We start from the raw sequence: 25,370 nt of genomic DNA, 5'->3' as shown, positions 1-25,370 counted from the left end.
GTGCATGCACACTTCTTCAGATACACTTCAGAAGTTCTGTTTCAGTGTATCTGAAGAAGTGTGCATGCACACGAAAGCTCATACCAAGAACTAACTTAGTTGGTCTTTAAGGTGCTACTGGAAGGAATTTTTTATTTTGAGAAATGTAGTGAGTTATTAGTTACCATGTATGTACAACCATACATGCATGGTAACTAATAACTCACTACATTTTGTATGAATTCATTCCCATTATCAATATATATGTCCAAACACAGCCTGCATCTATAGGCAATCCGTTCATGTGTTGCATCTTCTATCGTGTTGTCATGTTTTTATTCTTCCAGTTAGTTCATCAGTATCAGCCTCTTGGCAACCATTAGGGTGCAAAGAATCCATTCTTCTTGTCCTGTTGTCAATTTTCAATTCTTGAAAATTGACAACAGGATTGTTCAGCTATGATTCTGAAATCATAGGCATTGGCACTGCTGTTCGCAGAAAAGGACTGGACTACATGGCTGTGAATTTTCCTCGATCTTTTAGTTTCATCTGATTTTTAACTGCTTTGAGGGTTTTGGCAATCAAGCAGTGTTTGAGTTTATGAAATAAACAAGTTAACTAAATATAACTCTGTTATTCTATCTGCCTTGTATCCAAGAAAAAGGTCCCAGGTTCACATACACCCCGGCATCTGGAAGAGGTTGCTGCTGCCAGTCAGTGGAGACATTCCTGGCCTAGATCGACCAATTACCTGACTCCCTAGAGGGCAGCTTCCTGTGCATTGGGCCTGCTGTTCTGTGCTTTCTGGGGGGGGGGGGGAGGTTGGACTTTTGAGGCCCAACAAAGCATATTAATCTCAAGTCAAGGTACTGCAGTGGCTCCTGTGTGGGACCTGGGTTCAAATCCAATCCCTGGGCAACCTTGGGCCACCCGCTGTGTCTCAGCCTAGCCTACCTCACAGGGGGGTTGATGTGCGGATCAAAAGGGAGCTGGAGAAGCGTTCAGATCACCTCTACTTCCTTGGAGGAAAGGCGAGATACAAAGCAACAATTACTTTTCTAAATTAATGTACAACTTTACATTGAAACACCAGAATATCGCATACACGGAATGAAATTAAATTTGTTCATCTCAAGGAAGAAGTGAACTCGAGGGAAAAACTATGCTCCGGATAGTAGGACGTGCACCCAGGGGTTGAATTTACAAGAAAGGAGGTTCTGACTAAACATCAGAAAGAATTTCCTAGCAGCAAAAACAGCATGGATGCTTTAGTTGAGATTCCTGTATGGCAGGGGGTTGGACTAGCTAACTTTGGGGGGCCCTTACAACTCAATAATTTGGAGATTCTATGATTTAAATGTTTTTCTCCAGGAGAGTTCATGCACACAATGACTGGAGGAGTTTGTAAATAATACTCGTGGTTTGACTGTTGCCAGCCTGACAAGTAAAGATTTATTTTCAACCAATTGGGTAATGCAGATATTTTTCTCACAAATAGCTAACCAGATACTGTGGTCAATGGCATTAAAAGCCACTTCCAGCACAAGCAGGAAAAAGTTTTTACCTCTGTCCCTTGCCCGCCAGAGATAATCAACCAGCGCCACCAGGGCGGTCTCAGTCCGATGGCAGGGCCTGAAACCCAATTGGGACAAATGCAGTCTAAATGGTCCACATCCTGCAGATATGCCTGCATTTATTCTGCAACCAAACATACATTTAAATGGTTTTTTCCATGTGAGTTTCCTGATGTCTTCTACGTGTTATACTACTAGTGAAGCTTTCCCCACAATCCATGCATTTAAAAGGTTTCTCCCCTGTGTGAGTTTGTAGATGTACATTAAGGCTTCCACTCTGAATGAAGCATTTTCCACACTCAAAACATTTATATGGTTTAACTCCTGTATGAGTATATTGATGCATTCTTAGCGAATGTGTATGACGGAAGCATGTTCCACACTCCTCACATTTAAATGGTTTTTCCCCTGTGTGAGTTCGTAGATGTATGGAAAGTTTTGCCCTTTCACGGAACGTCTTTCCACACTCTGTGCATTTAAATGGTTTTTCCCCTGTGTGAGTTAGTTTATGTCTTCTAAGGTTTCCACTCTCTCTGAAGCTCTTTCCACACTCTATGCATTTAAATGGTTTCTGCCCTGTGTGAATTCGCTGATGGTTTTTAAGCTGTCCGCTATGACTGAAGCTCTTTCCACACTCCATGCATTTAAAAGGTCTTGCCCCTGTGTGAGTTCTCTGATGTCTTTTGAGTCCTCCTCTCACACTGAAGCCCTTTCCACACTCCATACATCTGTATGGTTTCTCACCAGTGTGAGTGCGATGATGTGCATTAAGCTGATTACTCAAAAGGAAGCTCTTTCCACACTCCATACATTTAAATGGTTTCTCACCAGTGTGAGTGTGATGATGTGCATTAAGGTGCTTGCTCAAAAGGAATCTCTTTCCGCACTCCATACATTTAAATGGTTTCTCACCAATATGAGTGCGATGATGTGCATTAAGGTGCTTACTCAAAAGGAAGCTCTTTCCACACTCCATACATTTAAATGGTTTCTCACCCCTGTGAGTTTGCTCATGTATACAGAGGCATCCACTTTTTTTGAAGCATATTCTACACTCAAAACATTTATATAATTTCTCTCCTGTATGAGTACATTGATGCATTTTCAGCGAATCTGTACGACCAAAGCATTTTCCACACTCCATACATTTAAATGGTTTCTCCCCTGTGTGAGTTCTCTGGTGTCTTCTAAGTGTTCCACTTGCTGTGAAGCTCTTTCCACACTCCATGCATTTAAATGGTTTCTCCCCTGTGTGAGTTCCTTGATGTTGTGTAGGAGTTCCACTCCTACTGAGGTCCTTTCCAAAATCCATACCTTTAAATGGTGTCTCCACTATTTCAGTTCCTTGATGTGAACTAAGTGTGTTCACTGACTGAATCACATTGTATGTTCCACAAATTTAAATGATTTTTTCGTGATTCCTAATGAAAGTAGAGATTGCTCTGTCTGTCTTCTCTATTGCTTGCATTGGCGTAGGGGGAAAGGAAATCCTGTAGAAGAGAAGAAGAGATTGGATTTGATATCCTGCTTTATCACTACCCGAAGGAGTCTCAAAGGGGCTCACATTCTCCTTTCCCTTCCTCCCCCACAACAAACAGTCTGTGAGGTGAGTGGGGCTGAGAGACTTCAAAGAAGTGTGACTAGTTCAAGGTCACCCAGCAACTGCATGTGGAGGAGCAGGGAATCGAACCCAGTTCACCAGATTACGAATCTAATAATAATAATAATAAGTTTTATTTATATCCCGCCCTCCCCAGCCTTAGCCGGGCTCAGGGCGGCTAACAACAATAAAACAGTACAAAAGTACAGCATAAACAACACTCTAAAATCATTCATTCTAAAATTAATTAATTCAATCTACCGCTCTTAACCACACTGGCTCTCCAAAGAAGAAACAAAAGAATATAACACACATCAAGTGCCTTTGGTACCTTCTCTTATTTTAACATCTCATACACTCTTCCTTCTTCTATGTGCCAATTGTTTAGGAAATGAAATAATGTCAGATAATAGCATTGCATCAACTTTTAATAATAATCAATTATTGTTAATAATGCAGCATGATCTAAGATACAGTGCTTCTCTAAAACTGGCAATTTAAATAAAGAGGTTCCTCACAGGAAAGGGAGCTGCTCTCCCTCCATGAACATGCCCTGTATTTCTCAGGTTCAGAATTCCTAATGACTTTATGGTCCTAAACCCTTAAATGTTTGGTTGCAAGTCTCTTTGGGTAAGATAAAGTGACTAACAAATTCAATTAATCATAATAATGGACTACAACAGACATGTTCATCCGGTCGAGCGCGATCGACCAATAGATCATGTGAGTGATCCTGGTTGATCGTGGGATTACTGGGATAGGCGTCAGTTGTGCAGCTCCCTTTGATGGGGAGGAGAGAGAAAGGGCTGGCTTTGGGGGGGGGAGAGCTGCTTAAGGGGGAGGGGGGCTGGCTTGGGAGGGTGGAGAGATGACTGGCTCTTCAGAGAGAGAAGGTTTGCCTCCCTTTAATCCCCCCCAACTGAAACTCCCCCCTCCTGCATCCAGTTAGCCACCTCCTTCCACCCACGCACCCACCCCACTCCTCATTCCTCCAGTGACAATGGGTAGATCACTGCCAGTTTTTTATACTGGGAGTAGATCGCAGTCTGTTGGGAGTTGGACGTTCCTGCACTACAGGAACCCCTGAATTTCAGTAGCAATCTTCCCGATCCCTTAAATCCCAAAGACATGAGAATAAAGATAGTGGTTAATACTGGAAATCTGGTGGAATGGAGAGGAGGAGTGGGACATAGTTATCTCTGCGTAAAGGTAAAAAAAAAGATACTCTGCCTGCAACCTTCATAGCAATGGGCAGGGAAGGGTGGACTGGAGGCAATGTCTCTCCACAGAAACATGGGTAAATGGGTGAAATTGCAGAAGACAAGCCAAAATTGGGTCATCCTCTCAATCCAGCAGGACTTTTGATATATTTTTACGTAGTGAAATGTCTCACTGCATACTGCAAGAGCTTACCTCTCAATTTCCCCTTCACGTTTCTGTATTTTTCTTTTTCTAGCAAAATGTGCTTAGACTTGTGAGTCAGAGTCTCTCCTGTGTGGAACAAGTAAAAGAGAAGTGCTGTTTATGTCATATGTGACTGTCAAAGTCTTCAGAAACATTCATCTTTTGAAGCAAAAACAACAAAGTTCCTGGTGGCGCATTGGAGGCTAATAAACCACAGCATCAGCTCATGAAATGTTACGGACAAAATTACAGCATTGCTATAAACGATAATCCCACCCACTCCCTTTCTCTCACACACAGTGTTTGTGGAATTCTTCACTCTCACACACCTCGCCTGTAATACTGGCAATCCTTGGCCTGCATATGCACATGAATGTATGTAAAGCCTCCAGTTGTCGCCGGAAACCCCCCCCCCACACTGACACGTGTTACACAAGCACCACACTCACACATGCACACATCTTCCCCTTCCTGACCCTGGGGACGTCCCTTTAGAGGGGCATCCCTTAAAGCCTTCCGTAAATAAGGAAGCGCTAGCTTGACAGCTTCCCGCTATGGCACTCCGCGCAGTCCTATTCTTATTATAGGTAGACCGGCCGACCGAGTTCCGCTGTCAATCGGCACCCGTCTCAGCCAATCAGCATTACCGAACAGCGCCCCTTGCGGCGGCCACGCAGGTACTGCAGGCTACTGCCGCTCATTTCCTGACCCTTGACAGCTCTCAATACAAAGTTTCCGAGTTCAATTGACCGTGACTGATCTAATCAAAATGTAGCAAGCCGCTTCCTGAAGACGACAGTGTTTTGAACTTCAAAGACAATATCCTTTATAAATTCACTAAAAATCAGCCGTATTTCGGATTTTCACCGGACCACTTTTATTCTACTGTATATTGCAAGGACTATCAAGGGGGTGGCCTGATATCAAACGGCCATAATCCCTTCACCGAGCAGTCACGTACTCTGTGTTCCTTCCTGGTATACGTGACAACCTTGATAGCCTTCGGTGATGGGCTCAGACAGAAGGCTATCAGGGACATAATGAACTGCATATCATAGTGTATTCCGCGCGGACTCTCACAAAGGACTGTGACCGGATTCCCCTCAGGGGGGCAGGAACTTTGCCCTTTTCCTTTGTTCTTGAATATGGCTCATGTAGGGAGGGGGAAGGAGACACCGGCCAGGTGTCAGGACACTCAAGTTACCTGTGCAGCTCCTCCCCAACTCCTCCTATTTTTAATATAATCATGATGTAAATATGATGTAATTCTGAGGGTGTAGTTAAGGGGATTAGTAACTAATAAAAGCTGGGGTCTCCCTTTGTTCGGGGCTTCCATCTTGCTTCACCTCGTGGGCGGTGGGAGTCCTGTCGCGACAGTCTTTCTTAAATAAAGACCGAGCCTACTGGCTGCTGTTTTGCTCTGACTTGCTCTGGTCGGTGTCTTCATTTGCCCAAGAGGACCCTTGAATTTTCCGTTAACACAGTCACAAGCATTGTCTATCCTAATAATGGACCCTTTGTCCTTTTAAGCACCCCAGACTGGGAAGGTGCACACATTCACTGTCTTTGGGTGCTGATGGATTGTGTCTCAGCTTGTAACTCCCTTTGACATATAGAAAGGTATAGAAAGGCTGTCCATATATCTATTATACACAAATCCTGAAAGAATTTCCATAGCACCTCCAGCCATGTTGTTTTGAGTAGTGGACCACATTATCCCCTCAATTAAACATGCAGTGGAACTAAGGCTTAGAAACGAAACCCTGGGAGAGGCAGACGGGTTTTTCCTGGCCCTTCGTGGAAGAGGATTCCAGATGCAAAGACCCCCTCTGGACAGCCCTCCCTCCTTCCTCTCAGGAACTTCCTGCCCTTTCCTCTACTCTCCTGCTGGACCGCTTCTGGAGCCCCCAGCAGCAGCTGGCCTGGGGGTGGGGGAAGGAGAGTCCAGCTTCCGGGAAGGAGGGGAGGGTGGGGGATTGGACCCCCTCCCAATTTCAGGGATCTCTCTCCCCAAGGCAGATTTCTGGGCAGGAGGGGAAAGCCAAGGCAGCGTCTCCGGAGATTCCCCCGCCAGCGCCCAGGTGGGAGACCTCCCTTCCGATGGGCAGCGTCTCTTTCTCCCTCTGCACCCCTTTGCCAATGCTGGACGGGGCTTTCCTCCCCCAGGGATGCTTCCCTCCCTCCCCAGGTTCCCCTGCCCCCTCCGTCCCCAGTCTCTCCTGCGCCCAGAGACCCCCTTGGCACAGCTCACCCCTCGCCCTGCGCGCGGAATCTCCCTCGAGCGCACCGACCTCTCCATCCGGAGGAGCCTCCCAAGACGAGCAGGGAGGGGGGAGGAGGAGGTAAGAGACGGAAGTGGGGGAGGGAGGGGTCTCTTCCCAGGCCTCTCTAGGCATCTCGGCTCCCCCCCTTCCGTAACCCCTTCCATGCACTCTCCTTCTGTCCAGCAAGAGGCGCGCCTCGCCACACGCGCGCAGCCAGCAGCTCCCCAAGGGATTCCTGCCAGGGGGAAACGGGGACGCATCCCGAGGGGCGCTTGGGTTGAAAGCCATTCTCATAGGGATGGCCTTGGTGGCCATCTCAATTCCATTCCCACAAAGGTGCCCAAGGGGTGCAGGGCAGCTGAGCACAGATTGGCCAGCCAGATTGTTATAATGATAATGATAATGATGATTTTATTGTTTGTATGCTGCCCACCTCAATAGGTTTCCCCAGCCACTCTGGATAGCTGCAAAAAAAGAGGCAAAAACTTCCCTAACTGGTTTGCCAATGGGTGCCAATGAACTTCTTTTAGGACTGGTGTTATATGGTCCCTGAGGCCACTCCCAGTCACCAGTCTAGTTGCCGCATTCTGGATTAGTTGCAGTTTCCGTGTCACCTTCAAAGGTAGCCCCACGTAGAGCCCATTGCAGTAGTCCAAGGATAACCAGAGCATGCATCACTCTGGCCGGACAGTCTGCGGGTAGTGAGGGTCTCAGCCAACATACCATGATAAAATAAATGATTAAGTTATTTTTATTATTAAACCTTTAGAAGACATCTGTAGGCAGCCCTGCATAGGGATGCTTTTTAAGGTTTAATGTTTCATTATGTATTCATAAGAGGCTGGGTTGAAATAAATTGTTCATGTTGTCCTTGTTACACCTTTTAAGGAGAAAAAGAAACGTGTGTGATTCTTCAAATGAGATGGTGCAATGCAGACCCTGCAGTTGTGGGTTTCTTACTTGGCAACTGGACTGCGTGCATCCAGGTCCCTGCTAATGGGTCCCAGAAGACGTGCTTTTTTGGGGGGTGGGGGTTGTTATGGAAGGGGGGCATGTCTTCTTCACTACAATATATTTGCTCAATTTCTCTAGGACTCCATCACCCCTCCCATGTCCTCCATAATCTCTCAAGTAATCCTGTCAAAATCACTCTGCCAAACCTTTCCTCCGGGCAATGCCAGGTGACAGACTACATGTACATGGACCATTGTCTTCTCAGGATGTGCTTATCTCCGCATATCTCCAGCTCTGCATATTCCCCCCTCCCTCCTCCATATCTCCAGCCCTCTGCATATTCCCCCCTCCCTCCTCCATATCTCCAGCCCTCTGCATATTCCCCCTCCCTCCTCCATATCTCCAGCCCTCTGCATATTCCCATATAACGTGTGTGATTCTTCAAATGAGATGGTGCAATGCAGACCCTGCAGTTGTGGATTCCTTACTTGGCAACTGGACTGCGTGCATCCAGGTCCCTGCTAATGGGTCCCAGAAGAGGTGCTTTTTGGGGGGCGGGGGGAGAAGTCCCTTTGTCCTTTTCTTCCCCCTCCTCCCTCTCAGCACCACCACCTTCCCACATGCAGCATCTTATTTTTGTCCTCCCTTGCCACCCACTTTTCCAGTTCCCCTTGTTGCAATTTATAGACGCGGGCAGAATGTCCACTGTCACCCCTCCTCTCCTTTCCAACGCTCCCCCTCCCCACTTCCAGGGGCTCCTTTTGTCCAATTGCCCAGGAAACATCTGATTTAGGGGGAACACTTCAGGTTTGTTTTGGAACACGGGGGCCCATAGGGCTACGAGTGGGAGAGCAGCCCCTGCCTTTGTTGCACAGCGGAGGAATATTTTTGTAGAAATTTCAGCTTTTCTTAACACAGGCAAAAAGGTACTGTTGGCAGTGTTTACATAAATGCTTGCCAACTCTTTTTATAAATGCTGTGATTCAAGGACTGGGAAAATATAAGCATTTTCCCGTGACCTGCTTCCTAGAGCAGTGTTTCCCAACCACTGTTCCGCGGCACACTAGTGTGCCGCGAGATGTTGCCTGGTGTGCCGCGAGATGTTGCCTGGAGGGAGGCGGGCGAGTCGGGCGGCGAGAGGCGGGGTGGCGGCGGCGAGGAGAGGCCGCCCAGCGCGGGGCTCTCGCCGTCTGCCTGCCCGGCTGCCTGCGAGCTCGGCGGGCAGCGCCTCCGTCCGCAGCGCCCGCCTCGCGGCTCTCATTCCCTACCCCTGCCAAAGCTCACCCAGCCAAGCCGCGCTCTCCTTTCTGCCTCGCTTTGCTGCCTCCTCCCCCCCACCCCCAAAGCTTGGAGGTTCCCCGGCAAGGGGGAGGGGAAAAAATTGAAACTTACACTTTCGTGCGTCCCTCCCGGCGTGACGCTGCGCGCTGACGTCAAGGGGCTGTAATGGTGGTGTGCCTCGAGATTTTTTTCATCGAACAAGTGTGCCTTTGCCCAAAAAAGGTTGGGAAACACTGTCCTAGAGGGAAGCAATGTTAAAAAGCATGGGGAGAGGATGGAGCCCTGAACCACCCCCTAAGTTGAGCACCCAGGGGTCCAAACGCTCATCCCCCCCCCACATCACTTTCTGGACATGTCCCAGGACTAAGGAGCGGAACCACTGCATAACCCTGCCCCTAACTCCCAATCCTTCGATACCGTCCACGAGGATATGTTAGTATTTACAATGTCATTTCTTTGGGAATGTATTTCACAAAGCAGAGGTAGCATTGGGGAAATGAGGTGGCGCTTGTTTGGTTAATTCAGTTTGCTCTTTCTTGACTGCTGAGAGGGAGACGTGAGAGGTGTGGGGACTTTGTGCCCATGATGACTGGAGGAGTTTGGAAATAATACTCGTGGTTCAACTGTTGCCAACCTGACCAGTAAAGCTTTATTCTCAACAAGTTGGGTAAGGTATATATTTTTATCACAAATAGGGAACCGAATACTGTGGTCAACGGCATTAAAAACCATGGAGAGATCCCGCAGAACCAGGAAACAGCTTTTACCTTTTTGCCCGCCAGACATAATCAACCAGCACGAGTCATTCCAAATCTGTTTTCCCTTTCAAAGGGACTCCAGGAAGTTCCCAGAGGTGACAATTGCTGAGCTGATTGTTGGCCAAGGAAAGCCTAATCCCATCACCAAACTTGCCAAGGGGCCAGACATGCAGAGGAAGTTCTATTGTACTTTGGGTGGTGGGACTTCAGAGGTGTTTGCCTGTGCTCATCTTATACCTGGGTCTTGCCCTGACATGTCTGCTTATGCTAATCTTGTACCAAGGACTTGTCTGGACATGTTTGCCAAGGTTGAACTAGTGTAACCTCTGTCTACCCCTCCCCTTTGGTGACATGTCAGTGATGTAGCAATGATGCTGTACGAACTGTATTCTGGGATATGGTGGGAAAGTTCTAAAAGTCTTTGTCACCCCATCCTCAGAGTTCAAAATTCCTCTTTGAACCTATTGCGCAATAAACTCTGGTCTACAGCCATTTGCTCCGGTTGGTGGCTGGACTCCTTCCTTTATTCCGCAGGGACCCGTGGGCTCTGCCCGACGAGGAGCTGGGTGACTGAGCAGCCTCACACCTAGACAGCGGCAAAAGTCTTGTTATCACAAAGATGGAAGAATGAGGAAATCCCAACGAAAGAACAATGGGAAGAAAAACTGATGAGATGTGCGGAATTTTTCCAAGCTGACATATCAACTGCGTGACAATTGTAATTTCAAGGAAGAATGGGAACTATTTACAAACTATTTAAAAAGACAACAAAAGGATTTGGACTCCTTGGCAGGTTTTGAATAAACATCCACAAATTCATTAGTAGAACATATGATAGATAATGTACAATGATATGTACAATTTTATAACATGCAGAGAATAATATGTATAAACAAATCAGAGAGGGGAGCTGAGGGAAGTCTCTGGAAGGGGGGAGAGGGAGGGAGTTATATTGATCTATAAACGTGATTAAAAGTGATTAATTTTGTTTATTTTTTTAAAAGCCACTGAGAGATCCAGCAGAACCAGGAAACAGCTTTTACCTCTATCCCTAGCTCGCCAGAGATCATCAACCAGCGCCACCAGGGTGGTCTCAGTACAATGGCAGGGCCTGAAACCCAAGCGGAAGAAATGAAGTCCAAATGGTCCATATCCTCAAGATGTGCCTGGATTTATTCTGCAACCATACATACATTCAAATTGTTTTTCCCATGTGAGTTTGCTGATGTCTTCTAAGTGTTCCACTATTAATGAAGTTCTTTCCACAATCCATGCATTTAAAAGGTTTCTCCCTTGTGTGAATTTGTAGATGTGCATTAAGGCTTCCACTCTGAATGAAGCATTTTCCACACTCAAAACATTTATATGGTTTCTCTCCTGTATGAGTACATTGATGCATTTTCAGCGATTCTCTATGACGGAAGCATGTTCCACACTCCATGCATCTAAATGGTTTTTCGCCTGTGTGAGTTCGTTGATGTATGGAAAGTTTTGCCCTTTCACGGAACGTCTTTCCACACTCTGTGCATTTAAATGGTTTTTCCCCTGTGTGAATTTGATTATGTCTTCTAAGCGTTCCACTCTCTCTGAAGCTCTTTCCACACTCCATGCATTTAAAAGGTTTTGCCCCTGTGTGAGTTCGCTGGTGTATTCTAAGGGTTTCACTCTGACTGAAGCTGTTTCCGCACTCCATACATTTAAATGGTTTCTCACCAGTGTGAGTGCGATGATGTGCATTAAGGTGCTTACTCAAAAGGAAGCTCTTTCCACACTCCATACATTTAAATGGCTTCTCCCCTGTGTGAGTTCTCTGGTGTCTTCTAAGCCAGTGTTTCCCAACCTTTTTTGGGCAAAGGCACACTTGTTTCATGAAAAAAATCTCGAGGCACACCACCATTAGAAAATGTTTAAAAAATTAACTCTGTCCCTATATTGACTATATATAAAGTAACTCTCTTTAATAGGAATCAAATAAACACAAAGAAAGTATTTTGTAATTACTTTATTTTGAAATAGTAAGTAAACAGAAATATGAAAAATTATAAAATACTTTATTCAGAGCGCAACCTGGGCCTGTTTGGCTGAACACAAAGCTGATATTCTGGCTGGAATCGAAGAAAGACACACACGTAGCTCTTCGTCAACAGCTCTCAGTCTCTCTCTGTATTTAGTTTTTATAGCAATCATGCTTGAAAAGCTCAACTCACAGAGATATGTAGTGGAAAATGGGAGCAATGTCAAAATAGCTTTGTTTGCCAGAAGGGGGAACTCCTTGGCAGTTTCCAACCAAAAACTGTCCAAAGGTAGATCAGCAAATCTTAGCTTGAAACCACGATTTTGTCTCAGTTCAGTTAGTTCCTCCTGCTCCTGTAAAGTCATGTCCTTTCCACCAACTGATGCTGAGCTATAAGGGTCCCTAACCCAGTCAAGGCATTCAGTGGAGACTGAAGAGAAATAAAATGACAACTTCCCCTCGAGAGTTTTTAAATGTTTAGCTATTATCTCACACAGTGCAGCAGTGTGAACACCTTGCCATTGCTTGGTGAGTGTGAACATTTCAAGATTGCCACTTTCCACGTGTTGATGCCAGAGTTGCAGCTTTGCACGGAATCCATTTATTTTATCTGTACTTGTAAGCAGGTTTTCATTTCGGCCTTGCATTCGTTTGTTCAGTTCATTCAGATGATGAAATATATCTGCCAGGTATGCCAGCCTTGCACACCACTCATCACTTCCAAGCAGTTTTGCGTAATCTGTCCTCTCATTTGTCAGAAACACTTTAAGTTCCTCCCGCAGCTCATACACACGAACCAAGACCTTGCCACGTGACAACCACCGGACCTCCGTATGAAACAGCAAGGCTTTATGCTTCGCTCCCATCTCCTCACACAAAGCTGCAAATATGCGACTTTTCACGGGTCGTGACTTTACAAAGTTTACCATGCGCACAACATCATCCAACACATGAACTAGGTCTGCTGGTAAAGTCTTGGCTACGAGGGCCTCACGGTGCAAAAAACAATGCGTAACAATAACATTTGGATTTCTTTCCTTCACTCTGCTTACAAAGCCTTTGGTGTGCCCGACCATGGCTGCAGCTCCATCGGTGCAGACACTTGTGCAGTTTTCCCACTTAAGTCCTCCTTGTTCAAGGTATTCTGATGTGACCCGAAAAATTTCTTCTCCTGTTGCTTTTTCTGGCAATGCCTTGCAGAAAAAGAAGTTTTCTCTAATTGCATCACCATCAACAAAACGCACATTGGCCAAGAGTTGAGCATGTCCACTGATATCAGTAGACTCGTCCAGTTGTAATGCAAATTTCTCACTGCTTTGGATCTTTTCCAAAACCACACTTTCAATGTCTGCAGACATGTCATCAATACGTCTGGAAATTGTGTTGTTTGAGAGAGGGACCTTGGCTATTTCCTTAGCTGCTTCAGGTCCGAGCATCTCCTCTACAATAGCTTTGCAGGTGGGAAGTATTAATGTCTCTGCCACAGTGTGCGACTTTTTTGACTTGGCTATAAGTTCAGCAACGTGATAGCTAGCTTTAAGAGCTCTTTCATTTACCTTTGAGGTTTGTCTCATGAAAGTTGCCTGTTTCTCCGTGTTTTCACGCAGGCGAACAAAATAGTCCGCATTCTTGTTTTGAAGCGAAGGGTGTTTCGTTTGGAGATGGCGTTTAAGTTTGCTTGGGACCGTAGGACTGTTAGCTAGCTTTTCACCACACACCACGCACAGTGGAGTTGGTTGGTTTGCATCTCCGGTGAAAGTAAATCCAAATGAAATATAGCTTTCGCTATATTGCCTTGTGACAGAGAATTTGCTTGAGCTAACCATCTTTGCTTTCTTTTCATGCCCACTCATACTTGGGCTCTCATCTGGCTCCAAATTTTGTTCAGAGTCCAGTTCTTTTCTTTTCAAAAACTTTTCCATCACTGCAGTATCTGGCGTCTCTGCAGTGCCGACTCCCGCTGAGTCCTGGTCTCTGTGCTCGGGCGGGAAGGAAGTCGGGAGATGATGCCCTACTGTGATAGGTCCAGGCTGGAGTCCGGACCAATCACAGCCAGGCAAAAACATGCATACTGTGTGAGCTCAATGCAGCGGCTCATTTCTGCAAAGGAAAAAAAATGGGTTTAGATGGGGGGGAGAGGCGGGGTAGTCGTTATACAGAACAGTTTTTACTGCCTGTATTACGGGCACGAATTATACAGGGGAATGGCGGGAAGAGTGACGGCAGCACACGCAAAAGCGGAAGCCACGAGGTCCCCGAGGGCCTAGTGTGCCGCGGAACAGCGGTTGAAAAACACTGGATTAGAGAGGGCAAGAGCAAGGCAATTTCCATTGAGCTTCATGGCTAAGCAAGGAATTGAACTTCCAACATGGATGTCTTCCCCAGTTTACAGAAAACCTAAAAAGGTTGAAAAACACTAACAGCAGTTGAAAAACACTGTAATAAGGCCACTGTCACTTAATGGCTGTATACGCTGTTAAGTTTGTGAGAAACAGTTTTTGCTATCAAGCCTGCTTGGACATACCTAAACCATCTTTCCCAAATAAATTTTATTTATACCCCGCCCTCCCCAGCCAAGACCGGGCTCAGGGCGGCTAACAACAAATAATAAAAAACAAGTCGATTGAAATATAATAAAAAATAAAAAATAAGTCGATTGAAATAAAAACAATAATAAAGAACAAGTTGATTGAAATAAAAAAACCAATAATAAAACAAGTTGATTGAAATATAACTTAAAAACAAGATTAAAACACAACATTTAAACATCAAAATGCGGTTGAGTTGCAGAATTCTACAAGCAGAATAAATTCCACAGCCCTGATGCATTGGCACCTCGTGCCGTTTGAGTTGCAAAATTTATTCAGCACGCAGAAAATGGCCTTTTGGGGGGTGAATGTGGATGAAGCAGGAAGAGAACTTAAAAAAAAAAAGGCATGCATGAAATCTAGCCCCAAACACACACACGCACACTTTCCCCAAAGTGGTTGATGACGCAGGATATTTCCACATGCTTCTAAAATGCACATTAAATAAAACGAGAGAGAGAAGTGCACGCATTCACCTGCCAGCCTCGGAGCTGTGGAATGCAGCGACATGAAGCAATCTGTGTCCTTCCAGGCGCCAGCTCAGACCTGCCGTGCTGTTTCGTTCCTCCGGCGTCGCTGCCTTCATCCAGCCGGATGCCTCTCCTGCCCAAGGGACGTGTCAGCAGCCACCCGGCGTGGGGTAGAGGCAGGACGGCCCCACTTCCTGCTGCTCACAAGGCTTTGGGGTGAGAAACGCGGAGGGGCAGGAGAGTGGAGGTTGCCTTAATTGGAAAAAGCAGGGAGGTAGGCTGCTTGATGCCTGCTGAAGGGAATCCTGAAGGCGCGAAAACTTCGCGCATGCGCAGGCCCAGTAGCGAGCGGCGATGGGATGTGGGAGGGAGCTCGCTCACCGCCCCGCGTGTGCTCGCCGAGCATGCGCAGGCCCAGTAGCGAGCAGCGATGGGATGTAGCGAGCGGCGATGGGATGCGCGAAAACTTCACGCATGCGCAGGCCCAGTAGCGAGCGGCGATGGGATGTGGGAGGGAGGTCGCTCGCCGCCCCGCGTGTGCTCGCCGAGCATGCGCAGGCCCAGTAGCGAGCAGCGATGGGATGTAGCGAGCGGCGATGGGATGCGCGAAAACTTCACGCATGCGCAGGCCCAGTAGCGAGCGGCGATGGGATGTGGGGGGGAGCTCGCTCGCCGCCCCGCGTGTGCTCGCCGCCGCCCGACTCGCCCGCCTCCCTCCCACGGCACACCACCCAACGTCTCGCGGCACACTAGTGTGCCGCGGAACACCGGTTGGGAAACACTGTTCTAAGCGTTCCACTTTCTGTGAAGCTCTTTCCACACTCCATACATTTAAATGGTTTCCCCCCTGTGTGAGTTCCTTGATGTTGTGTAGGAGTTCCACTCCTACTGACGTCCTTTCCACAATCCATACCTTTAAATGGTGTCTCCACTATTTCAGTTCCTTGATGTGAACTAAGTGTGCTCACTGAGTGATTCACATTGTATGTTCCACAAATTGAAATGATTTTTTCGTGATTCCTAATGAAAGTACAGATTGCTCTGTCTTCTCTATTGCTTGCATTGGCGTAGGGGGAAAGGAAATCCTGTAGAAGAGAAGAAGAGTTTGGATTTGATATCCTGCTTTATCACTACCCTAAGGAGTCTCAAAGCGGCTAACATTCTCCTTTCCCTTTCTCCCCCACAACAGTCTGTGAGGTGAGTGAGGCTGAGAGACTTCAAAGAAGTGTGACTAGCTCAAGGTCACCCAGCAGCTGCATGTGGAGGAGCGGGGAATCGAACCCAGTTCACCAGATTACGAATCTACCGCTCTTAACCACACTGGCTCTCCAAAGAAGAAACAAAAGAATATAACACACATCAAGTGCCTTTGGTACCTTCTCTTATTTTAACATCTCATACACTCTTCCTTCTTCTATGTGCCAATTGTTTAGGAAATGAATTAATGTCAGATAATAACAAATTCAATTAATCATAATAATGGACTACAACAGACATGTTCATCCGGTCGAGCGCAATCGACCAATAGATCATGTGAGTGATCTTGGTTGATCATGGGATTACTGGGATAGGCGTCAGTTGTGCAGCTCCCTTTGATGGGGAGGAGAGAGAAAGGGCTGGCTTTGGGGGGGAGAGAGCTGCTTAAGGGGGAGGGGGGCTGGCTTGGGAGTATGGAGAGACGACTGGCTCTTCAGAGAGAGAAGTTTTGCCTCCCTTTAATCCCCCCCAACTGAAACTCCCCCCTCCTGCATCCAGTTAGCCACCTCCTTCCACCCACCCACGCACCCCACTCCTCATTCCTCCAGTGACAATGGGTAGATCACCACCAGTTTTTTACACTGGGAGTAGATCGCAGTCTATTGGGAGTTGGACGTGCCTGGACTACAGGAACCCCTGAAATTCAGTAGCAATCTTCCCGATCCCTTAAATCCCAAAGACATGAGAATAAAGATAGTGGTTAATACTGGAAATCTGGTGGAATGGAGAGGAGTGGGGCGTAGTTATCTCTGCGTAAAGGTTAAAAAAAAGATACTCTGCCTGCAACCTTCATAGCAATGGGCAGGGAAGGGTGGACTGGAGGCAATGTCTCTCCACAGAAACATGGGTAAATGGGTGAAATTGCACAAGACAAGCCAAAATTGGGTCATCCTCTCAATCCAGCAGGGCTTTTGATATATTTTTATGTAGTGAAATGTCTCACTGCATACTGTAAGAGCTTACCTCTCAATTTCCCCTTCACGTTTCTGTATTTTTCTTTTTCTAGCAAAATGTGCTTAGACTTGTGAGTCAGAGTCTCTCCTGTGTGGAACAAGTAAAAGAGAAGTGCTGTTTATGTCATATGTGACTGTCAAAGTCTTCAGAAACATTCATCTTTTGAAGCTAAAACAACAAAGTTCCTGGTAGTCCATTGGAGGCTAATATAAACCGCAGCATCAGCTCATGAAATGTTACGGACAAAATTACAGCATTGCTATAAACGATAATCCCACCCACTCCCTTTCTCTCACACACAGTGTTTGTGGAATTCTGCACTCTCACACACCTCGCCTGTAATACTGGCAATCCTTGGCCTGCATATGCACATGAATGTGTGTAAAGCCTCCAGTCACAAGCATTGTCTATCCTAATAATGGACCCTTTGTCCTTTTAAGCACCCCAGACTGGGAAGGTGCACACATTCACTGTCTTTGGGTGCTGATGGATTGTGTCTCAGCTTGCAACTCCCTTTGACATATAGAAAGGTATAGAAAGGCTGTCCATATATCTATTATACACAAATCCTGAAAGAATTTCCATAGCACCTCCAGCCATGTTTTTTTGAGTAGTGGACCACATTATACCCTCAATTAACCAGGCAGTGGAACTAAGGCTTAGAAACGAAACCCTGGGAGAGGCAGACGGGTTTTTTTCTGGCCCTTCCTGGAAGAGGATTCCAGATGCAAAGACCCCCTCTGGACAGCCCTCTCTCCTTCCTCTCAGGAACTTCCTGCCCTTTCCTCTCCTCTCCTGCTGGACCGCTTCTGGAGCCCCCAGCAGCAGCTGGCCTGGGGGTGGGGGAAGGAGAGTCCAGCTTCCGGGAAGGAGGGGAGGGTGGGGAATTGGACCCCCTCCCAATTTCAGGGATCTCTCTCCCCAAGGCAGATTTCTGGGCAGGAGGGGAAAGCCCCTCCGGAGATTCCCCCGCCAGCGCCCAAGAGGGAGACCTCCCTCCCGATGGGCAGCGTCTCTTTCTCCCTCTGCCCCCCTTTGCCAATGCTGGACGGGGCTTTCCTCCCCCAGGGATGCTTCCCTCCTTCCCCGTGTTCCCCTGCCCCCTCCGTCCCCAGTCTCTCCTGCGCCCAGAGACCCCCTTGGCACGGCTCACCCCTCGCCCTGCGCGCAGCATCTCTCTCCAGCGCACCGACCTCTCCATCCGGAGGAGCCTCCCAAGACGAGCAGGGAGGGGGGAGGAGGAGGGAAGAGACGGAAGTGGGGGAGGGAGGGGTCTCTTCCCAGGCCTCTCTAGGCATCTCGGCTCCCCCCCTTCCGTAACCCCTTCCATGCACTCTCCTTCTGTCCAGCAAGAGGCGCGCCTCGCCACACGCGCGCAGCCAGCAGCGCCCCAAGGGATTCCTGCCAGGGGGAAACGGGGACGCATCCCGAGGGGCGCTTGGGTTGAAAGCCATTCTCATAGGGATGGCCTTGGTGGCCATCTCAATTCCATTCCCACAAAGGTGCCCAAGGGGTGCAGGGCAGCTGAGCACAGGTTGGCCAGCCAGATTGTTATAATGATAATGATAATGATGATTTTATTGTTTGTATGCTGCCCACCTCAATAGGTTTCCCCAGCCACTCTGGACAGCTGCAAAAAAAGAAGCAAAAACTTCCCTAACTGCTTTGCCAATGAGTGCCAATGAACTTCTTTTAGGACTGGTGTTATATGGTCCCAGTCACCAGTCCAGTTGCCGCATTCTGGATTAGTTGCAGTTTCCGTGTCACCTTCAAAGGTAGCCCCACGTAGAGCCCATTGCAGTAGTCCAAGGATAACCATCACTCTGGCCGGACAGTCTGCGGGCAGTGAGGGTGTCAGCCAACATAGTTTATGATATAAGTTATTTTTATTATTAAACCTTTAGAAGACATCTGAAGGCAGCCCTGCATAGGGATGCTTTTTAAGGTTTAATGTTTCGTTATGTATTCATAAGAGGCTGGGTTGAAATAAATTGTTCTTGTTGTCCTTGTTACACCTTTTAAGGAGAAAAAGAAACATGTGTGATTCTTCAAAGGAGATGGTGCAATGCAGACCCTGCAGTTGTGGGTTCCTTACTTGGTAACTGGACTGCGTGCATCCAGGCCCTGCTAATGGGTCCCATGAAAGGTGCTTTTTTTGGGAGGGGGGGAGAGGTCCCTTTGTCTTTTTCTTCCCCCTCCTCCCTCTCACCACCACCTTCCCACATGCAGCATCTTATTTTTGTCCTCTCTTGCCACACAATTCCCTTGCTCACTTTTCCAATTCCCCTTACTGCAATTTATAGACGCGGGCAGAATGTCCACAGTCACCCCTCCCCTCCTTTCCAACGCTCCCCCTCCCCACTTCCAGGGGATCCTTTTGTCCAATTGCCCAGGAAACATCTGATTTAGGGGGAACACTTCAGGTTTGTTTTGGAACACGGGGGCCCATAGAGCTACGAGTGGGAGAGCAGCCCCTGCCTTTGTTGCACAGCGGAGGAATATTTTTGTAGAAATTTCAGCTTTTCTTAACACAGGCAAAAAGGTACTGTTGGCAGTGTTTACAAAAATGCTTGCCAACTCTTTTTATAAATGCTGTGATTCAAGGACTGGGAAAATATAAGCATTTTCCCGTGACCTGCTTCCTAGAGGGAAGCAATGTTAAGAAGCGTGGGGAGAAGATGGAGCCCTGAACCACCCCCTAAGTTGAGCACCCAGGGGTCCAAACGCTCATCCCCCCCCAACATCAATTTCTGGACATGTCCCAGGACTAAGGAGCGGAACCACTGCATAACCCTGCCCCTAACTCCCAATCCTTCGATACCGTCCACGAGGATATGTTAGTATTTACAATGTCATTTCTTTGGGAATGTATTTCACAAAACAGAGGTAGCATTGGGGAAATGAGGTGGCGCTTGTTTGGTTAATTCAGTTTGCTCTTTCTTGACTGCTGAGAGGGAGAGGTGAGAGGTGGGGGGACTTTGTGCCCATGATGACTGGAGGAGTTTGGAAATAATACTCGTGGTTCAACTGTTGCCAACCTGACCAGTAAAGCTTTATTCTCAACAAGTTGGGTAAGGTATATATTTTTATCACAAATAGGTAACCGAATACTGTGGTCAACGGCATTAAAAACCACAGAGAGATCCCGCAGAACCAGGAAACAGCTTTTACCTTTTTGCCCGCCAGACATAATCAACCAGCACCAATCATTCCAAATCTATTTTCCCCTTCAAAGGGACTCCAGGAGGTTCCCAGAGGTGACAATTGCTTAGCTGATTGTTGGCCAAGGAAAGCCTAATCCCATCACCAAACTTGCCAAGGGGCCAGACATGCAAAGGAAGTTCTATTGTACTTTGGGCGGTGGGACTTCAGAGGTGTTTGCCTATGCTCATCTTATACCTGGGTCTTGCCCTGACATGTCTGCTTATGCTAATCTTGTACCAAGGACTTGTCTGGACATGTTTGCCAAGGTTGAACTAGTGTAACCTCTGTCTACCCCTCCCCTTTGGTGACATGTCAGTGATGTAGCAATGATGCTGTACGAACTGTATTCTGGGATATGGTGGGAAAGTTCTAAAAGTCTTTGTCACCCCATCCTCAGAGTTCAAAATTCCTCTTTGAACCTATTGCGCAATAAACTCTGGTCTACAGCCATTTGCTCCGGTTGGTGGCTGGACTCCTTCCTTTATTCCGCAGGGACCCGTGGGCTTTGCCCGACGTGGAGCTGGGTGACTGAGCAGCCTCACACCTAGACAGCGGCAAAAGTCTTGTTATCACAAAGATGGAAGAATGAGGAAATCCCAACGAAAGAACAATGGGAAGAAAAACTCATGAGATGTGCGGAATTTTTCCAAGCTGACATATCAACTGCGTGACAAGGACAATTGTAATTTCAAGGAAGAATGGAAACTATTTACAAACTATTTAAAAAGACAACAAAAGGATTTGGACTCCTTGGCAGGTTTTGAATAAACATCCACAAATTCATTAGTAGAACATATGATAGATAATTTACAATGATATGTACAATTTTATAACATGCAGAGAATAATATGTATAAACAAATCAGAGAGGGGAGCTGAGGGAAGTCTCTGGAAGGGGGGAGAGGGAGGGAGTTATATTGATCTATAAACGTGATTAAAATGATTAATTTTGTTTATTTTTTTAAAAGCCACTGAGAGATCCAGCAGAACCAGGAAACAGCTTTTGCCTCTATCCCTAGCTCGCCAGAGATAATCAACCAGCGCCACCAGGGTGGTCTCAGTCCATGGCAGGGCCTGAAACCCAATTGGGAAAATTTCAGTCTAAATGGTCCACATCCTCAAGATGTGCCTGGATTTATTCTGCAACCATACATACATTCAAATTGTTTTTCCCATGTGAGTTTGCTGATGTCTTCTAAGTGTTCCACTATTAATGAAGTTCTTTCCACAATCCATGCATTTAAAAGGTTTCTCCCTTGTGTGAATTTGTAGATGTGCATTAAGGCTTCCACTCTGAATGAAGCATTTTCCACACTCAAAACATTTATATGGTTTCTCTCCTGTATGAGTACATTGATGCATTTTCAGCGAATCTCTATGACGGAAGCATGTTCCACACTCCATGCATCTAAATGGTTTTTCGCCTGTGTGAGTTGGTTGATGGTATTTAAGGTATCCACTCTGACTGAAGCTCTTTCCACACTCTGTGCATTTAAATGGTTTTTCCCCTGTGTGAGTTAGTTTATGTCTTCTAAGCGTTCCACTCTCTCTGAAGCTCTTTCCACACTCTATGCATTTAAATGGTTTCTGCCCTGTGTGAATTCGCTGATGGTTTTTAAGGTGTCCGCTTTGACTGAAGCTCTTTCCACACTCCATGCATTTAAAAGGTCTTGCCCCTGTGTGAGTTCGCTGGTGTCTTCTAAGGGTTTCACTCTGACTGAAGCTCTTTCCACACTCTACGCATTTAAAAGGTCTTGCCCCTGTGTGAGTTAGCTGGTGTATTCTAAGGGTTTCACTCTGACTGAAGCTCTTTCCGCACTCCATATATTTAAATGGTTTCTCACCAGTGTGAGTGCGATGATGTGCATTAAGGTGCTTACTCAAAAGGAATCTCTTTCCGCACTCCATACATTTAAATGGTTTCTCACCAGTATGAGTGCGATGATGTGCATTAAGGTGCTTACTCAAAAGGAAGCTCTTTCCACACTCCATACATTTAAATGGCTTCTCCCCTGTGTGAGTTCTCTGGTGTCTTCTAAGTGTTCCACTTGCTGTGAAGCTCTTTCCACACTCCATGCATTTAAATGGTTTCTCCCCTGTGTGAGTTCCTTGATGTTGTGTAGGAGTTCCACTCCTACTGACGTCCTTTCCACAATCCATACCTTTAAATGGTGTCTCCACTATTTCAGTTCCTTGATGTGAACTAAGTGTGTTCACTGACTGAATCACATTGTATGTTCCACAAATTTAAATGATTTTTTCGTGATTCCTAATGAAAGTAGAGATTGCTCTGTCTTCTCTATTGCTTGCATTGGCGTAGGGGGAGAGGAAATCCTGTAGAAGAGAAAAAGAGTTTGGATTTGATATCCTGCTTTATCACTACCCTAAGGAGTCTCAAAGCGGCTCACATTCTCCTTTCCCTTCCTCCCCCACAACAAACAGTCTGTGAGGTGAGTGAGGCTGAGAGACTTCAGAGAAGTGTGACTAGCTCAAGGTCACCCAGCAGCTGTATGTGGAGGAGCGGGGAATTGAACCCAGTTCACCAGATTACGAATCTACCGCTCTTAACCACACTGGCTCTCTAAAGAAGAAACAAAAGAATATAAGACACATCAAGTGCCTTTGGTGCCTTCTCTTATTTTAACATCTCATACACTCTTCCTTCTTCTATGTGCCAATTGTTTAGGAAATGAAATAATGTCAGATAATAGCATTGCATCAACTTTTAATAATAATCAATTATTGTTAATAATGCAGCATGATCTAAGATACAGTGCTTCTCTAAAACTGGCAATTTAAATAAAGAGGTTCCTCACAGGAAAGGGAGCTGCTCTCCCTCCATGAACATGCCCTTTATTTCTCAGGTTCAGAATTCCTAATGACTTTTTGGTCCTAATCCCTTAAATGTTTGGTTGCAAGTCTCTCTGGGTAAGATAAAGTGACTAACAAATTCAATTAATCATAATAATGGACTACAACAGACATGTTCATCCGGTCGAGCGCGATCGACCAATAGATCATGTGAGTGATCCTGGTTGATCATGGGATTACTGGGATAGGCGTCAGTTGTGCAGCTCCCTTTGATGGGGAGGAGAGAGAAAGGGCTGGCTTTGGGGGGGGAGAGAGCTGCTTAAGGGGGAGGGGGGCTGGCTTGGGAGGGTGGAGAGATGACTGGCTCTTCAGAGAGAGAAGGTTTGCCTCCCTTTAATCCCCCCCAACTGAAACTCCCCCCTCCTGCATCCAGTTAGCCACCTCCTTCCACCCACGCACCCACCCCACTCCTCATTCCTCCAGTGACAATGGGTAGATCACTGCCAGTTTTTTATACTGGGAGTAGATCGCAGTCTGTTGGGAGTTGGACGTTCCTGCACTACAGGAACCCCTGAATTTCAGTAGCAATCTTCCCGATCCCTTAAATCCCAAAGACATGAGAATAAAGATAGTGGTTAATACTGGAAATCTGGTGGAATGGAGAGGAGGAGTGGGACATAGTTATCTCTGCGTAAAGGTAAAAAAAAAGATACTCTGCCTGCAACCTTCATAGCAATGGGCAGGGAAGGGTGGACTGGAGGCAATGTCTCTCCACAGAAACATGGGTAAATGGGTGAAATTGCAGAAGACAAGCCAAAATTGGGTCATCCTCTCAATCCAGCAGGACTTTTGATATATTTTTACGTAGTGAAATGTCTCACTGCATACTGCAAGAGCTTACCTCTCAATTTCCCCTTCACGTTTCTGTATTTTTCTTTTTCTAGCAAAATGTGCTTAGACTTGTGAGTCAGACTCTCTCCTGTGTGGAACAAGTAAAAGAGAAGTGCTGTTTATGTCATATGTGACTGTCAACGTCTTCAGAAACATTCATCTTTTGAAGCTAAAACAACAAAGTTCCTGGTGGCGCATTGGAGGCTAATAAACCACAGCATCAGCTCACGAAATGTTACGGACAAAATTACAGCATTGCTATAAACGATAATCCCACCCACTCCCTTTATCTCACACACAGTGTTTGTGGAATTCTTCACTCTCACACACCTCGCCTGTAATACTGGCAATCCTTGGCCTGCATATGCACATGAATGTATGTAAAGCCTCCAGTCACAAGCATTGTCTATCCTAATAATGGACCCCTTGTCCTTCTAAGCACCCCAGACTGGGAAGGTGCACACATTCACTGTCTTTGGGTGCTGATGGATTGTGTCTCAGCTTGCAACTCCCTTTGACATATAGAAAGGTATAGAAAGGCTGTCCATATATCTATTATACACAAATCCTGAAAGAATTTCCATAGCACCTCCAGCCATGTTTTTTTGAGTAGCGGACCACATTATCACCGCCTATTAACCATACAGAAAGAACTGACACTTAAAACTGAAACACTGGGAGAGGCAGACGGGTGTTTTCTGGCCCTTGATGGCAGAGGATTCCAGAAGCAAAGACCCCCTCTGGACAGCCCTCCCTCCTTCCTCTCAGGAACTTCCTGCCCTTTCCTCTACTCTCCAGCTGGACCAAGGGCCCGCCTTGGTGTAACGCTGCTCTACCTTCTGGAGCCCCCAGCAGCAGCTGGCCTGGGGGTGGGGGAAGGAGAGTCCAGCTTCCGGGAAGGAGGGGAGGGTGGGGAATTGGACCCCCTCCCAATTTCAGGGATCCCTCTCCCCAAGGCAGATTTCTGGGCAGGAGGGAAAAGCCCCTCCGGAGATTCCCCCGCCAGCGCCCAAGAGGGAGACCTCCCTTCCGATGGGCAGCGTCTCTTTCTCCCTCTGCACCCCTTTGCCAATGCTGGACGGGGCTTCCCTCCCCCCCCAGGGATGCTTCCCTCCCTCCCCCCCAAGTTCCCCTGCCCCCTCCGTCCCCAGTCTCTCCTGCGCCCAGAGACCCCCTTGGCACGGCTCACCCCTCGCCCTGCGCGCAGAATCTCTCTCCAGCGCACCGACCTCTCCATCCGGAGGAGCCTCCCAAGACGAGCGGGGAGGGGGGAGGAGGAGGGAAGAGACGGAAGTGGGGGAGGGAGGGGTCTCTTCCCAGGCCTCTCTAGGCATCTCGGCTCCCTCCCTTCCGTAACCCCTTCCATGG

General features: G+C 47.0%; 2 protein-coding genes across 8 annotated transcripts; both read right to left on the bottom strand.

The window, feature by feature from the left end:
* Window positions 1–1,400: 1,400 nt before the first annotated feature.
* Window positions 1,401–7,001, bottom strand: LOC308580942 (uncharacterized protein). Of its 2 annotated transcripts, none has more exons than XM_081183279.1 (3): window positions 6,849–7,001; window positions 4,567–4,644; window positions 1,401–3,043 (listed from the first exon to the last, which is right to left on the bottom strand). In XM_081183279.1, exon 3 carries the CDS (start codon window positions 2,863–2,865, stop codon window positions 1,696–1,698), a length of 1,170 nt encoding a protein of 389 aa, XP_081039405.1. In that variant the 5' UTR covers window positions 2,866–3,043; window positions 4,567–4,644; window positions 6,849–7,001; the 3' UTR covers window positions 1,401–1,695. The 2 variants fall into 2 exon arrangements, with proteins under 2 accessions (XP_081039405.1, XP_081039404.1); XM_081183278.1 differs by having other exon boundaries at window positions 6,809–6,994.
* A 3,603-nt stretch (window positions 7,002–10,604) lies between these two features.
* On the bottom strand, window positions 10,605–25,292 carry LOC308581050 (uncharacterized protein). 6 transcript variants are annotated; one of them, XM_081183494.1, is made up of 4 exons: window positions 25,192–25,292; window positions 24,013–24,090; window positions 22,145–22,634; window positions 10,605–11,611 (listed from the first exon to the last, which is right to left on the bottom strand). In XM_081183494.1, the coding sequence occupies exons 3-4, from the start codon at window positions 22,458–22,460 to the stop codon at window positions 11,010–11,012; spliced, it is 918 nt and encodes a 305-aa protein (XP_081039620.1). In that variant the 5' UTR covers window positions 22,461–22,634; window positions 24,013–24,090; window positions 25,192–25,292; the 3' UTR covers window positions 10,605–11,009. The 6 variants fall into 6 exon arrangements, 1 of the variants encoding a protein (XP_081039620.1); XR_014004869.1 differs by lacking the exons at window positions 10,605–11,611; window positions 22,145–22,634; window positions 24,013–24,090 and adding exons at window positions 15,677–15,971; window positions 17,107–17,184 and having other exon boundaries at window positions 25,192–25,271; XR_014004870.1 differs by lacking the exons at window positions 10,605–11,611; window positions 22,145–22,634; window positions 24,013–24,090; window positions 25,192–25,292 and adding exons at window positions 15,677–15,971; window positions 17,107–17,184; window positions 19,307–19,337.
* Window positions 25,293–25,370: the final 78 nt, after the last annotated feature.

The sequence above is a fragment of the Podarcis bocagei genome (assembly GCF_964188305.1).
Source record: "Podarcis bocagei genome assembly, chromosome: 2".
NCBI classification, from domain to species: domain Eukaryota; kingdom Metazoa; phylum Chordata; class Lepidosauria; order Squamata; family Lacertidae; genus Podarcis; species Podarcis bocagei.
The sequence above is the reverse complement of the archived record's forward strand: the minus strand, read 5'-3'. Positions and strand labels throughout refer to the sequence as shown.